The sequence below is a fragment of the Microtus ochrogaster genome, chromosome 5, assembly GCF_000317375.1.
Source record: "Microtus ochrogaster isolate Prairie Vole_2 chromosome 5, MicOch1.0, whole genome shotgun sequence".
In the NCBI taxonomy this organism is placed as follows: domain Eukaryota; kingdom Metazoa; phylum Chordata; class Mammalia; order Rodentia; family Cricetidae; genus Microtus; species Microtus ochrogaster.
This window is the reverse complement of record NC_022012.1, coordinates 73,083,355-73,099,913: the sequence shown is the minus strand read 5'-3', so window position 1 is coordinate 73,099,913 and position 16,559 is coordinate 73,083,355. Positions and strand designations below refer to the sequence as shown.

At 37.9% G+C, this 16,559-nt stretch overlaps 1 protein-coding gene across 9 annotated transcripts in view; it reads left to right on the top strand.

Moving 5' to 3' along the window:
* Positions 1–16,559, top strand: part of Herc1 (HECT and RLD domain containing E3 ubiquitin protein ligase family member 1) — a 166,544-nt gene that overhangs the window by 112,381 nt on the left and 37,604 nt on the right. For 5 of the 9 annotated variants that reach the window (XM_026779061.1, XM_026779067.1, XM_026779062.1 and 2 more), the window contains 12 exons: positions 884–1,000; positions 1,503–1,734; positions 3,918–4,042; positions 5,206–5,426; positions 6,502–6,770; positions 7,745–7,797; positions 8,427–8,627; positions 9,472–9,646; positions 10,872–11,142; positions 11,267–11,480; positions 12,382–12,638; positions 14,038–14,165. In XM_026779061.1, the coding sequence (XP_026634862.1) occupies positions 884–1,000; positions 1,503–1,734; positions 3,918–4,042; positions 5,206–5,426; positions 6,502–6,770; positions 7,745–7,797; positions 8,427–8,627; positions 9,472–9,646; positions 10,872–11,142; positions 11,267–11,480; positions 12,382–12,638; positions 14,038–14,165 (2,263 nt within the window). The remainder of the gene's footprint in view (positions 1–883; positions 1,001–1,502; positions 1,735–3,917; positions 4,043–5,205; positions 5,427–6,501; positions 6,771–7,744; positions 7,798–8,426; positions 8,628–9,471; positions 9,647–10,871; positions 11,143–11,266; positions 11,481–12,381; positions 12,639–14,037; positions 14,166–16,559) is intronic. The other 4 variants (XM_026779066.1, XM_026779068.1, XM_026779064.1 and 1 more) reach the window with 3 other exon arrangements.

The following is a 16,559-nucleotide window of genomic DNA, read 5'->3' as shown; positions in this document are numbered from 1 at the left end:
TTCTAATCATAACTTCATTCATAACCCACGCAATTATAATGTACCACAAGGAAGTATCAGAGAAATCCAAATTGAGAGGCTTTATACAAAATAACTAGGCCATTATTTTTCATGTATTACAGTTGTTTACCAGCAACTAAGGAAGCTGAGGTGGAAGGATCAAGTTCAAAATCAGTCTGAACAACTTAATGAGGCTTAGTCTCAGAATAAAAAGTAAAAATAGAGTGGGAGAGTACTTGCCTGGAATGTTCTAAGGCCCTAAGTTTGATCTCCAATACTAGAAGAGGAAAGCTAAAGGATCTTGGACAAACAGATGAAATGCACAGATGATCCTAGATCCATTGCTATAAAGAACATTATCATTATATTAGAGAGTGGGAGCTGGATCAGATGATGACATCTTCATATCCAAACTCTGTCCATACTTGTAGGAGTTACCTATTAACATTCAGAGAACATAGAACTTCTGGTGTGGTTAATTCTACATTTAGTTCAGGAGAAAAAGATTTCTTTGTGCACTGCTTGCAAATTTTGTGTATTTTAATTTTTATTACTAGCATATTTACTTATCTGTACAACAGCCCTATATTGCTATGAAAAATTTAGCTGTATTTGTGTTTTTAAACAGAAAGTAAACAATCAATTAAAAAAAAACCTCTGTTGGACTTGCCTCAAAATTATGATCCTTCTGCTTCAGTCCCTTGAATGCTAGAATTGCTGGCGTGTAATTTGATACCCAGTTTTATTTATCTTATTTTATTAGTAAATATGTGTTGAATTTGAGTAATTCTAGGAAATTGAAGTCCCATGGTTACTATGTATATATACACTGGGTGTATGGTGTGTAGTAGTCAAGCACATTTTTCTCTTTCTTTTGCTTCAGCCTTGTCAGACCCAAGCAGCAGACTTTCAACCTCTCCTCCTCCCCCAGCAATTGCAGTCCCCTTGCTGGAAATGGGCTTCTCTCTTCGACAGATTGCCAAAGCCATGGAAGCTACAGGTAGTATATGTTTTATAGTTCAATATCTGTAGATATGACCAGTCTTAAATGTTATTGAAGGAAGCATTTTTTAAAAGATCATCTTAAGATTTTTTAAAAAGATATTTATTTGTGTGTGTGTGTGTGTGTGTGTGTGTGTGAGAGAGAGAGAGAGAGAGAGAGAGAGAGAGAGAGAGAGAGAGAGAGGAGAGAGAGAGGGGAGAGAGGAGAGAAAGCAGGTACCTACCAAGGCCAGAAAAGGGCATTGGATCCCCTGGACCTGGAGTTATAGTCGGTTGCGAGATGCCTGACATGGTCTTGGGAATGGAACTTGCATCCTCTGGAAGAGCAGCAAGCACTCTTACATGCTGAATCATTTTTCTAGCCCCTCTTCTTATCTTTCTAAGATTCTAAATAGCAGATCTTTTATAAAATCATTAGAATAAGCACTCTTAAACTAATAACATAAGTCATTGTTTACTTTATCCATGTTCAGTATCCCACACTGCTTTTCCCTGTACAGGTGCTCGAGGAGAGGCTGATGCCCAGAATATCACTGTTCTTGCTATGTGGATGATTGAGCACCCTGGGCATGAGGATGAAGAGGAGCCCCAGCCAAGCAGCACAGCAGACCCCAGACATGGAACAGCAGTTCTGGGAAGTGGTGGGAAGTCCAATGATCCCTGTTATTTGCAGTCACCAGGAGACATCCCATCAGCTGATGCTGCTGAGATGGAGGAAGGCTTTAGTGAAAGGTAAAATCCTGGTTTACCTAAGTCTTCTGTGTCATAAGTAGTTTCTCTAAAGCCTCATTTCCTTCCCTTCATAATTGCTTCTACTGCTATATAAATTGGTAAGAATATGAAAAGATTGGCATTTTAGTTGTAATCTAATGAATTTTTTTTTTAATATTAGACATTGATTTAATTGGCTAAAAAGTACTTCAGTGCTAGAGTGCTTTCATAGAATGCACAGGGTCCTGAGTTCATTTCTTAACACTGTCAAGAACCTAAAATACCAGCTGATTTAATTAATGAATTTTATATAAATAGACTTGTTTGTCTCATTTTAATTAAATTTGTATTTCCATTTATTCTAAAGTTTTCTTTAGTGTGCTGGGGACCAAATCCAAAGTTATATATATGGTAGGCAATTATTCTAACACTGACATGTATAGATATACTCCCAAATCCTGTAGCTTTTACTATCTAGTATTAGTGTTCATATTTTTTAGCTGTGAAAGAAAGTCTATGTACCCTATGAGATAGAATAAATAACCTAAAATTTCTTCTAAAATCACTTTCATTTTACATTTCTTATGACTATATTTTCTTTTTTATTTTAAAACTTTATTTTATGTCTATAAATATTTTGCCTGCATATGTGTTTGTGTACCACATTCATACCTGTTGCCTGCAGAAGCTAGAGTGAGTAGCAGATCCCCTAGAACTGGAATTACAGACAGCTATGAGCTGTGAATGTGGGTGCTGAGAATCAAACCTGTGTCCTTTGGAAGAGCAGCCACTGCTCTTAATCATTGAGCCCTCTCCCCAGCACTGCCTTTTTAATTTTTTATTTTTTTTATTATTTAACCATAAAGTTCTGTTGTTACCAAGACTTTTATCTTATATAACTTGCAAATTTTTCTAATAAGCTCTATGAATATCTTCTTAATTTAATTTGAAGTATGTTTCCCCTAGGCACATTTTCTCATTCATTTTAGATGTTAAGTATTTAATAATTTGTCATTTAGTTTGAAGTTATTTTCTCTTTTGCTGTGGGGTTTGGGATGATACTTCAGGCTTCACACTACAGGCAAAGCCACATTATCCATTTCTGATCCTGTTTGATTTTAGACATGAATTAAGCATCATTTTACTATTGGCAGAATCCAAATTCAGGTAAAATTAATGCCCAGGAAGCAGTGTATGACAAACCTAAAACTAAAGAGTTTCATAAGGAATGAAAGATGTTTCAAAGTTTTGTCATAGGCTGAGGGGATAGGATAGCTCAGTGGTAGATACTTAGTATGCAGGAGGCACTGGGTTTAATCCCCAATAACTCTCCTCCACCAAAAATGCTATATGCTAATCATGTCCATTTCCTCATTTGATAATGTCAGTATTAAAAAACTAATAAGATGGTTTTATAACCAAAGACATTGAAAATGACAAAGCAAGCAAAAATATTATGTTGGTATTCTATTTTATGATACTCTATTATGGTGGTATGTCTTCATTTTAATTAAAATGTTTAATCCATAAAAACCTGTTTAAGGGATGTTAACTCAGTTTGTAAAGTACTTGCAATCTGAGTTTGTTTCCAAGAACCCTTTAAAAAGAAGTCCCAGACACAACCAGGTATTGTAGTACATACCTTTAATCCCAACAGAATGATGTGGATTTCTGAGTTCAAGGCCATCCTTGTCTGAATATTAATTTTCAGACTAGGCAGAGTATAAAGTAATTCCCTGTCTCAAACACATACACATACACCCTCACCACACAACAAAACACACACACCACACCCACACCATATCACACACATAAACACACACACATACCACACACATACACATAGACACACCACACACACCATCTCCCCCCCCCCACACACACACACCACATCATCATCATTTAGGTAGACAGAGATGAATGGATCCACAGGATTCACTAGCCAGTCAGCCATCTAGCTTCCTTAGATAGTTCCAAGACAGTTAGAGACCCTGTCTTAAGGGGGAAAAAAATAAAGACAGTACCTAAAGAAACAGCACCACACACATTCTCACAGACATACATGTGCACCTACACACACACAAACTATTTTATTCTCAGTGATATTTGGGGGAAAAGGTAATACTACAAGGAAGCTTGTATTTTTGCTTTCTTTTCATGAGAGCGTTAAAAACAATGCATTCTCTTCAAACTTACTTTTGTAGCCCTGATAATCTGGATCATACAGAGAACGCAGCTTCTGGAAGTGGACCACCAGCTAGAAGCCGCTCAACAGTAACAAGAAGGCACAAGTTTGACTTGGCAGCTCGTACATTGCTTGCAAGAGCAGGTAATTATTTTTTACATTGCTCTCTTGGTAAAAGATCTCATTTAAAAATCGTTATGGAAACAACAGTAAAGGAGACACAAGCTAAAGGCTAAGTGAACTCATTATTGCTACTTCTCAGTGGAGCAGCTGTTTGCATATAATTTTGTACACTATATTATTTCACTAACAGTCATAGCATGTATTCATAGGGTTATCTTTAAGTTGCCTCAAATATAGAAGGCTATTGTGGCCCCTTGTAGATTTTGAAAGATTTTGTATCTCTTCTCTCTGCCTTTAGTCAGTTACAATTTGAGAAATGATGGTGCATTTTTAATGTTTAACGTTAGTAGTCAGAAGCTTCTGGGAGGGGCACTGTACCACACAAAAGATTTTAGAGCCTCACCACTAGGCCCTAGATAAGCAAAAATAAATTCTCTCAATACACTTGTAAATTCTAGGGATGGGGGCGGGGGTCATGAGAATTTATTTTCTTTTATTTTCTGGTTTTTATGATACTGGTGATTGAGCCGAGAGCACATTCTAGGTAAACACTCTGCCACTGAGATATATCTCTTCCATTATTTTATCATCATCATTATCATCATCACAGTGCTAGGGATCACGCCCAGGGACTTATACATGCTGTGTAAGTACTGTATCACTAAGCTATATCCCTAGCCACAGGGAATATATTTTCTAAACTAGAAACTACATTATTCGTTGTTAAAAAAGAATTTTATTATCAAAATATTAAAACATAAGTGATGATTTGATAATTTATGGGAACCATGAAAAAGGAATTTGAGACTTGTCTAGAAAATATAAGCTATGAATTTACCATAAAATAAAGAGAAGCTGAATTTTAAAAAATAGACCTGGAAGAGTAATAATGGTTGACATTTTTAACATAAATAAATAATATTTATAACACAAATAACAATATAATAGATTAAACATTTTTTGTATGTATTACCTTATTTAACCTTACCAGTAAGTAGCCTGAGAGACGGTATATTTTCTAGATGAGGAAGCATGTGATAGTTGTAATTTGAGGTATATGTTCTAGAATCCAAAGAAGTAGCTGAGGTAGGTTCTCTCCTACATGGGTGGCAATTAAGAACTGGCGAAATAGTCAATATTATTTTATTCATGCAAATAAAATGCCTTTTTTGTTTTGTTCTGAGCGGGGTTATACCGCTCTGTGCAGGCTCACAGGAATCAAAGTCGGAGAGAAGGAATATCTTTGCAGCAAGACCCAGGGGCGTTGTATGACTTTAATTTAGATGAGGAATTGGAAATTGATCTTGATGATGAAGCAATGGAAGCTATGTTTGGACAAGACCTGACCAGTGACAATGATATTCTGGGAATGTGGATCCCAGAGGTACTGGATTGGCCTACCTGGGTGTGTGTGACTGCAGCGGGGGCTGCTCTGACTTACTTTCCTGCCCTCCTGTTCATACAGCTTACTAACAGCGGCCTTGTCTAGAGTTGAAAAAGCCTTACATCTCATCCTGAAGTTTAGGGATTTAATGCTTGAGCATTGCTTTGATACCTACAGACTGATAAGAAAGTCTCTCATTGCTTTCTCTTTGTGATTTTATTGCTTCTCTCCCCAGACTAGATGACTAGAGCCGTATTGTGGTAATGTTTCATTGTGATGTTGAAGAGTAGTTTCAAAACTTGACATTAGGCCCTACTACATACTGCTGGATTATCTAACATGGTTTCTTTACTCACATTCCTGAGTGCATGCTCTTCTTCATAGATTCTATTTAATCAGTAGAAGACCTTATTTGGGGAAGCAGTGCCTACCCACATCTTATAATACCCTTCATCCAGGGACAAGGTTCATGTGGGTTTATGTTTATACATTATTTAGCAATACATTTTTATAGTAGGGAGGCTAAAAAACTCATCGATGTGATCTTTTATCTGCTTGATTAGATTAATAACATAAATGAATCACAGAATATCTTACTGATTTAGAAAGTGGGTCTTATTTTGTGGCCAGGTGAAAGTGTTTTTACTAGAGAGTTTTTTTTAATGGCTTGAGGCAGATTTAAATTATTGAATTCTTATTTTCAGTATGGTAATCTTTTTAAAAAATATTTATTTATTTATAATTTATACAGTTATCCAGAAGAGGGTACCAGACCTCATTAGAGATGGTTGTGGGCCACCATGTGGTTGCTGGGAATTGAACTCAAGACCTTTGGAAGAGTGGGCAATGCTCTTAACTGCTGAGCCATCTCTCCAGCCCCCAGTAGGGTAATCTTAATGTTATAGTTTAAGCAAATAAAAAAGAGGAAAGAATACCTACAGATTATGTGGTCTGAATTCTTATTTGGAAAAAATTATGTAGCATTAATGAACATCCTTGAACTATAGGATATTAAAAAATAGCTAGTTTAATATCACAAATAATCTACCTCTAATGCTAAATTGACCATAATTTGGTATAAAATCATTTTGTGCAGCATGTTTGTGAGTCTGAAGACAGGGAAGAAGTAGTGGTGTGTGAACTGTGTGAATGCAACGTCGTCAGCTTCAATCAGCACATGAAGAGAAACCACCCTGGTTGCGGGCGCAGTGCAAACCGCCAGGGCTATCGCAGCAATGGCTCCTATGTGGATGGCTGGTTTGGTGGTGAATGTGGGAGTGGAAATCCATACTACCTGCTGTGTGGCAGCTGCAGGGAGAAGTACTTAGCTCTGAAGACCAAAACCAAGACTACAAATTCTGAAAGGTACCTTGAAATTGTGTTTTAGATCCCAGCCTTCTTGAATGAGAACATCTTATTCTGTTAAGACACGAGAACTGTTTTTGTTTTTTGTTTGTTTGTTTTTCCCCTTCATTGTAAAGAATTAGTTTTGACTGAATTGGGGGCAGAACTTAATGGAGGTCAAGGAATTCCATTCCCAGCAGATCTGGGAGCTGTTTTTAGTCTCCTGATACCGCAGGCTTAGTGGTGTAGCAGCAGGCCCTTCATGGCAGTTTGACTGTGTCAGCCATTAGCATCTTGGCAGGTTGTGATCAGGATCTTCATCATAATCCTGAAGTGTAGGGTCAAGACTTCAAGTTGACCTTTTTCAACATATTTCTGGCATCTTAACTAAGATATTTTTCTTGATGTAAAAATGTACTGCTCTGGGGCTGGAGAGATGGCTCAGAGGTTAAGAGCATTGACTGTTCTTCCAAAGGTCCTGAGTTCAATTCCCAGTACCCACATGATAGCGCATAACAATCTGTAATCTGGCGCCCTCTTCTGGCCTGCAGGCATACATGTAGACAGAAAACTGTATATGTAATAAACAAATAAAATCTATTTTTTAAAAAAATGTACTGCTCTGTTTAAATAAGCTTCTATGAAAAAAAAGGACACGTGTACTTTGTATACTTAACCTCTAGTTCTGTAACTTTTAAATTTTTGACACTTCCTAGGACAGAGTTTGATTTAAAAGAGTTATTGGAGGTGACCAGAAATGTCCCTAGTTTTTGTTCTTTTTTTGGATTTTGTGTGTGTTTGTGTATGTGTGTGTGTGTATGTGTGAAGCAGCCATTGATATGTACAACAGTTTTTAATGCATTTGTCCCATAACACAAGACACTTTTTACTTCTTGCTGCTTTATTAATGAACTCTTACAATATTCTAATGACTTAATTTGCAGTTGGGTACTAACTTTTATATAAAAACACAATGTTCTTCATGTTTGGTACAGGTACAAGGGACAAGCTCCAGATCTAATTGGCAAGCAGGACAGTGTGTATGAAGGTAGTTGTTTTGAGAGCTTCCTTATTTTACATGTATTTTTATGGATACTCCTTGTTTAACATCTGCTACTAAACCTTATCCTCATGTGTGTTTGTGTTTATGTGCATATTAACTAGAGCTTTCCCTCAGTGCATCAGAAGTTGCTTGATAACTGCATTCTGTCCTTTAAAGTCAGGAGAAAGAACCCAGGATCAAATGTTAGCCTTACTATAGAGTGCTAATTTCTTTGCGGTTTGGTTTTTTTTTTTTTTCCAGAATGAGAAAAAAATGTAACATTTTAAAGTTTTTCCATCCTAATTGTGGAAAAACATTGAGATGAATGTGAATTTTTTTTTTCTTTTTGGCTCACTCATTTGCTTGAATGTTTATTAGCTGAAGTCTCTATGATCAGTCGCAACATATGCTCTTCCTTTCTATGGATTTGATTCCACTTCCTTTTCCTGTAGTTTCACATGATTCAGGAATGCAGTTTACTCAGGTCTCCAAAAGATGGTGCTGTAGTTCATTTTGTGGTCCTTGACTTTTGACTTGAACATTTTAGATGATTTTAGATGTATCTTAAAATAACCACTCTTAGCAGAACAATGCCATGTTTATGTTTACATGCCATATGTTTACTTAAATTCCAGAAGATTGGGACATGTTAGATATTGATGAAGATGAAAAATTAACAGGTGAAGAAGAATTTGAATTGCTTGCTGGACCACTTGGTTTAAATGACAGGCGCATTGTGCCAGAACCAGTTCAGTTCCCTGACAGTGATCCACTAGGAGCATCAGTAGCAATGGTCACAGCTACCAACAGTATGGAAGAGACTCTGATGCAAATTGGTGAGCTGAAAGGCTAATTGTCATTGATCTTGTTGTCTGTTTTAATACATTTCTTAGGTAGATAATAAAACTAATGATTTAACCCCTCTTCACACCAACAAGTCTCTTTAGCCATCTGATGGGGGAGGGACATGGAATATAGGCCAGAGATTTGATATAAGGTTTTTCCTCTGTTGTTTTCCACCAATAGGATCTCCCAGTGCACCTGATTGGAGTATTGATTAGACTAGACTGGCCAAATTCACATGTGCATGCACTCTCTCCCCCTCAACACACATCCCAGAATTTAAAAATTAGCTCTATTAATGACATAACTCTATGTGTATTCAAAGTGTATTTTATTTATATCCTTTCTTAGGCTGGAGAAATGGACCAGTGGTTAAGAGCATGTGGTGCTCTTGTAAGGTGACGCTGAGTTCTGTTTCCAGCTCCTACATGACTGCTCACAAATGTCTATAGCTCCAATTTCAGGGGATTTGTTGCCTTCTTCTGGCTTCCTTGAGCACTGTACACACATGGTGCACATACATACATGAAGGCAAAATACTTGTACACATAAAATAAAAACAAAGTATTTTTTTTAAATACCTTTCTCATATCTGTTAATATCAGAAGTGACACATAAAAAGAATAAAAAACATATTTAGTAGAAATTTTTTTCCTATTAACTCAGAAATCTTTAAGTTTAATATCTTAAAGAAGTTTTGCTAGTTCTATCTAGGTGAGAAAAATATATTTCTTGTTACATTTCTTTGCAGACTCTACATAAAATGTAGTCAAATAATTCAGTAGTCCAGGTACTTTATCTTACTTTGTAAAAAACGGAACAAAATCCTGCTTTCAGGTTGCCATGGCTCTGTGGAAAAGAGTTCCTCAGGAAGAGTAACATTAGGAGAGCAGGCGGCAGCCCTGGCAAACCCTCATGACCGAGTGGTGGCTTTAAGGAGAGTGACTGCTGCAGCTCAGGTCCTTCTGGCCAGAACCATGGTCATGCGAGCGCTGTCTCTTCTCTCAGTCAGGTAAGTGCTGTGTCAAGTGATGCAGTTACTTCTGAGGGATTTCACACAGGAGTCTGGGAGGGGAGATGAGAGAGCTTTCTAAACTTGAAATATGATATTGAATGAACATAGGTTAGACTTAGTCATTATTGGTATTTATTCAGTTCCTGCTTGGCTCTTTTTAGCTTGAAAAAATACCAATTTAGTAACAGTCAGTTGTATATCTTTTTTGTTGTTCCAGAAATTGAAAATTAAGCTGTTCCAGTTGATACTAGGTAAAAATTAAATTAAAGAGTGAATGAGGGGCTGGAGAGATGGCTCAGACGTTAAGAGCACTGGCTGCTCTTCCAGAGGTCCTGAGTTCAATTCCCAGCAACCACATGGTGGCTCACAGCCATCTGTACTGAGATCTGGCGCCCTCCTCTCGCGTGTGGGCATACATCGAGGCAGAATATTGTATACATAATAAATAAATCTTTAAAAAAAAACAAAGAGTGAATGAGTATTTCTGCAGAACTCATATCATATAGATTAAAAATAGACAAGACTAACTTATAGCTTTAGACCTTAGACAGCAGTTACTTCTGAAGGCAGCGTGGCTTTGAGTCGGAGTGCCCAACAAGCTTCTGAGGTGCTGCCAAAGTTTTGTTTCTTGACCTAGAGGGTGGCTACCTGGGATTTCCAGACTGAAAGTTCTCACTCTGTTGACATTTTAAATGTCATATTCTAGTTTACTGATAACTCTCAGTGCATACAATATTCATTATAAAGAAAAGGTTTAGATGACCATTTCAGTTTTACATCATGTTTTGATATAAGGACATGTGGGACTGATGATGAAATAACTAAATAACTTTTATTTGGTTTCTGTCTTTGATGATGAGGATGGTGTATATGTGGGGTGCAAAAGGAGAGAGGAGTGGGGAAAGAGGGAGGGGAGTGGGAAACGGGAAGGAGGCCGAAATTTTTTTCAGCAACGAAAACAAACAAACAAAAAAGAAAAGAAACCTTTCTTCAGCCGGGAGGTGGTGGCACACACCTTTAATCCCAGCACTCGGGAGGCAGAGGTAGGCGGATCTCTGTGAGTTCGAGACCAGCCTGGTCACAAGAGCTAGTTCCAGGACAGGCTCCAAAGCTACAGAGAAACCCTGACTTGAAAAACTAAAAAAAAAAAAAAGAAAGAAACTTGTGTGTGTGTGTGTGTGTGTGTGTGTCTGATATGCTTTTTTTTTTTTTTTTCTGGCAGTGGTTCCAGTTGTAGCCTGGCTGCTGGTCTTGAGTCTCTGGGGTTAACAGATATCCGTACACTGGTTCGGTTAATGTGCTTAGCGGCAGCGGGAAGAGCCGGCCTTTCCACCAGCCCTTCTGCTATGGCAAGCACCTCAGAGCGTTCACGAGGTGGGCACAGCAAGGCCAGCAAGCCCATCTCTTGCCTGGCCTACCTCAGCACAGCAGTGGGATGCCTGGCATCAAATACGCCAAGTGCTGCAAAGCTGCTAGTGCAACTGTGTACACAGGTAAGGCACTTTTGGCATTCTTGCCCTGTTTGTCCCAGGAGTCTTAAAGAACATTTTGAAATTAAATATTTTTGTTCCAAAAAATATGTAAAAATTAAATTGTTTGTCCCAATTGCCACTTCAGAACTTGATTTCTGCTGCAACTGGTGTCAATCTCACAACAGTCGATGATCCCATTCAGCGGAAGTTTTTACCCAGCTTTCTCCGTGGAATTGCTGAAGAAAATAAGCTTGTAACCTCCCCAAACTTTGTTGTAACTCAAGCCCTTGTGGCATTACTGGCAGACAAAGGAGCCAAACTGAGACCAAACTATGATAAGTCAGAAGTAGAAAAGAAAGGTAGGTTTCATACTGTTTGAGTACAGTCTTCTAATTGTCTTACTCATGTTTTAAGAGGTATGGTTTTGCATTGTTGTATGTGATAAAGGACATTTAAGTTTAGAACATAAAAGAATTACAGAGATAGCTTTGGTATTTGAGACAAGGTCTAACTATGTAGTCCCAGGTTGGCCTCCCACCTGCACTCCTCTTACCAGTGCCTCCTGAGTGCCAGGATTTACAGGCTTACACAGACATGGAAATGAGTATTTAGAAAAATGGACCAATTGGTAGTGTTATAGGTAATGGCTTGAATCAACGTAAATGATAGGATTCTTTAATACAGTTTAAGTAAAAATAGTATTTAAGATAATATTTTTGAAAGGACTTCTTAAATTACTATCTAACCTTTGCTTCAGTCAAGAACATTTAGCTGAGATTGGTGAACTTTGGATCCATTGATTTAGTTTCTTAACTAGCTGTCAAAATCCATTTTTAAAGTGATTCATGTTTTTGGTACTGAGTATTATAACCCAGGGCCTTGTGCGTCCTGATCATGTGTTGTCACTGAGCTGTAACCCTGGTTATGTCCTTGCTAATGTGCTCTGTAAGCAGCAGACACTAGGTTGTTATTCTTAAGGGCCCTTTGCTTTTGCATAGGCTAGAAAATGATTTCTGCTGTATTCCCAGTCTAAATCTTTAGAACAAGGACTATTGATGTATAATAAAATATTCATTTGAAGTGAATCAAACTTATTATAGAATTTGGTGTGAGATAAATACTTTATATCTTATATGCATACCTTAGTATACTAATTGCTTAAAAAGAACTAATTTATAAAAGAAATGGGTTAACCCATTTTTGTTTGTTCATCACCACCAACTCTCACCTGGGCATCATTTCATTGTTTTGTTTAAGCAGGTTTTATTGCCCAATTGTATGCCCATCCTTCCTATGATCCTTCTGCTGTAGGCCCTCTGGAGCTGGCTAATGCCCTGGCAGCCTGCTGCCTCTCCTCTAGGCTGTCCTCACAGCATAGGCAATGGGCTGCTCAACAGCTTGTGCGCACTCTTGCTGCACATGACCGTGACAACCAAACTGCTCCACAAACACTCGCCGATATGGGAGGAGATCTCAGAAAATGCTCTTTTATCAAGTTGGAGGCTCATCAAAACAGAGTATGTATTTTTAATATAAGGTGTATTAATTACCTGTCTGACTGCTCAGAGTGTAGGTCTCCATGTCTCTTTTTTGTGTCTCTTTTTCTCACACATATATACATGATTATTAAGATTTACCTAAGTAGTTGCCAATTCTAGTTTCTTTGTGTGTAGGTTGACAGAAAGAAATCACTTCCTAAAAAAGGAAGGCTTATCTATGCGACAAGGGACATTCCTAATCTATTGTAGCTGAATAATATAGTGGGCCTCTGAATTTTTGTGTTATTTTGTTTTTCCTGGAACTAGCTCTTACAGACCAGGCTGGCCTCGAACTTAGAGATCCACCTGCCTCTGCCTCCTGAGTGCCAAGGTTAAAGACGTGCAACACTACCACCCAGGAGGTCTCTGAATTTTTAAGAAGCAAGTACTGAAATGCATTAATTGATTTAAAATTATTACATATTCTGTATTACTTTTAGAATATATATTTTAAAAATTTTAAAGAATTTTTTTTTTTTGATTGTGGTATGTAAAAGAGTACAAGGGATATGTGAGTACAGGTACCCATGGAGGCCAGAGTCCCCCTGGAGCTGGAGTTACAGGTGGTTGTGAACTGGCCAGTGTGAGTGCTGGGAATTAAACTTGGGTCCTCTGCAAAAGCAGTACAGGCCTGTAGCCACTATCTCCAGTCTCATGGGAAGTACACACCAGCATCAGTGCCATCTGGAAGGGATATGAGAAACGTGTGTGGCAGCTTGCTCTGCCTCTTGGAGTCCTTCCTTCTCAGCATGTGAGAATGTTTATCTTTAATGAATTAAACAGGATTTTAATAGGGACCCTTTAAGGTGACCCATTGGGTTAAAGTATTTAACACCTAAACCTAATGACCCAAGGGAAACTCATACTGTTGGAGAGAACTGACTCCCCAAAATGCGACTGCCTCATGTTCACTGGGCATATGTGTTCTTCCCCATTCACACATATAGATCTGATAATAAATAAGGTAAAAGTTTGCTAAAAGATTTTAATAGGTCTCAAATAATTTGAAGGAATTTGGGCTTAGTACTTTAAAGCTGTATTTCAAATAGGCATTTTACACTGGACAGAGGTGGCGCACGACTTTAATCCCAGCACTCGGAAGGCAGGTGAAACTCTGAGTTCGAGGCCAGCCTCGTCCACAAGAGCTAGTTTCAGGACAGGCACCAAAGCTAAAGAGAAACCCTGTCTTGGAAAACTAAAACAAACAAACAAAAAAAGTAGGTATTTTACAAGGCATTTAAAAAATGAAACAGTGTATATTGGATTGCATCATGGATAATTTTACAGTTTTATGGTAGATAACTTTTGTATAGAATTTTAAATGATGAAGTCCTTTAAATCAAAACTTGACTTGGCTTATCTATTTTAACTTTTCTAGGTAATGACATGTGTTTGGTGTAATAAAAAAGGCCTACTGGCTACAAGTGGCAACGATGGCACTATTCGGGTGTGGAATGTGACCAAAAAGCAGTACTCACTGCAACAGACCTGTGTGTTCAATAGACTGTAAGTGCTTGTTCCACTGGCATAAAGCTGAGGCCACCTTTAGCACGCCTCGGCTTGGTGGTGCTACCGTAGTCCGTTCTCATTAAACTGTAAAGGGTTTTCTTTAAGAATAGTATTTCTAAATCTCCAGAGTATATGTTTAATTTTCCATGGTAGTAATTCCGAAAGTAAAACGTTAATAGTTTAAACTCTATTTAGGCTTATTAGAAATTAGCATAGGGCCTACTAGTAAATGCTTAGTTATAGATATATAACAGTATACTAATTTTCCTCGAAGTACACTTGAACACATTGGCACAGAGGACCACTTCCTAAATATAACCCCAGCAGCACAGACAGAGAGAAACAATTAATAAATGGGACCTTCTAAAACTGAAAAGCTTCTGTAAAGCAAAGGACGCAGCCAACAAGACAAAACAACAGCCTACAGAATGGGAAAAGATCTTCACTATCCCCACATCAGACAGAGGTCAGATCTCCAAAATACACAAAGAACTCAAGAAATTGGACACCAAAAGAACACTTAATCCAATAAAAAATGAAATACAGACCTACATGGAGAACTCTCAACAGATGAATCTAAAATGGCTGAAAGACACTTAAGGAAATGTTCAACATCCTTAGTCATCAGAGAAATGCAAATCAAAATAACTCTGAGATTTCATTTTATAGCTGTAAGAATGGCCAAGATCAAAAACACTGATGACAACTTATGCTGGAGAGGTTGTGGGGAAAAGGGAACACTCCTCCATTGCTGGTGGGAGTGCAAGCTGGTACAGCCCCTTTGGATGTCAGTGTGGTGATTTCTCAGAAAATTAGGAAACAACCTTCTTCAAGACCCAGCAATACCACTTTTGGGTATATATCCAAAGGATGCTCAATCGTGCCACAAGGACATGTGCTCAACTATGTTCATAGCAGCTTTGTTTGTCATAGCCAGAACCTGGAAACAACCTAAATGCCCCTTGACCGAAGAATGGATAAGGAAAATGTGGTACATTTACACAATGGAGTACTACACAGAAAAAAAAAGTAACAACATCTTGAATTTTGCAGGAAAACGGGTGGAGCTAGAAAACATTATTTTGAGTGAGGTAACCCAGACCCAGAAAGACAGTTATCACATGTACTCACTCAGGTGGTTTTTAAACATAAAGTAAAGAAAGCCAGCCTACAAACCACAATCCCAGAGAACTTAGACAACAATGAGGACACTAAGAGAGACTTACATAGATGTAATCTACATGAGAAGTAGAAAGTATAAAAAGACAAGATCTTTTGAGTAAATTGGGAGCATGGGGACCTTGGGGGAGGATTGAAGAAGGAAGGGGAGGCAGGGTGGGGAGCAGAGAAAAATGTAAAGCTCAATAAATATCAAAAAAAAAAAAAAGAAATAAAAAGAGCTGTCGTGCAAGGTCTCCTCAGCTCATCTTGAAAAAAAGAAAAAAATTTACATTACAAGCTGTGTCTTATCATATAGACTGGATATTGTGAAATGTTCTTTTTCAATTCATAGAGGTAGGTAATACAAGACTAAAATATACATAAAGTACCAGCTTGTTTCTGTGACCCTTGCCAATGCCTTATGTGTACCACTGCTTGTACTAAGTGGACATGTTCTGCATTCCCACTTCAACTTTCTCTGGGTTCCTCCGGCTCCACGACGGAGCTCAAACTGTATGAAAATTATTGCATAGCCTTTTGTTATTTAGTCCTTGCCTTCTTACTAATCTTGGGGTTTCCCTATATTTTCTAACTAAAGTCTTTCATAAACAGAAGTGTGACAGCCCTTTCAGCTTCTGTTCTTTTAACCAATCCAATCTCCTGTAAAGACAGGAGAGTTCAGATTGTGTTATTAGTTGTCTTTTCCGGCATCCTGTTCTCAAAATCTGAGACATCATGGGTAATGAACAGATATTTATGTGCTACTGTGTTATAAACATCTGTAGCCTTATTTTCCACAGTCTGTACAAATTGTCTAATTCAAAAACAGTGGCATCCATGCCATCAATCAAGTGGTGAACAGTGTGTTTCTCAAAACATGCTTCCTTACTCCCGTGTCCTTAATGTTATTTCCTTTCAATCCACTCCATTCTTTCTTTTAAGCTTTAGCTGTGAGGACAAATGAACAACACATCTTTTTAATTGGAGCTATACCTGGCCTCTCCAAAGTATTAACTACTTTGATTATATTGGCATTTTTGTCCCATTCAACATGTGCTAGTCATTCTACAGAGACTTTTAGTGGTTTGCTTTCAGTTGCTTCTAAATAAAGAAGAGGCTTTTTTAGACTTTGTCCTGTCTCAAATGTTCATTTAGTTTCTGATTGTATTAGAACAGCTGGAAAACTCTCCAGGCCTGTTTTAGTAGACTTTTTTTGGGTAACATCTATAC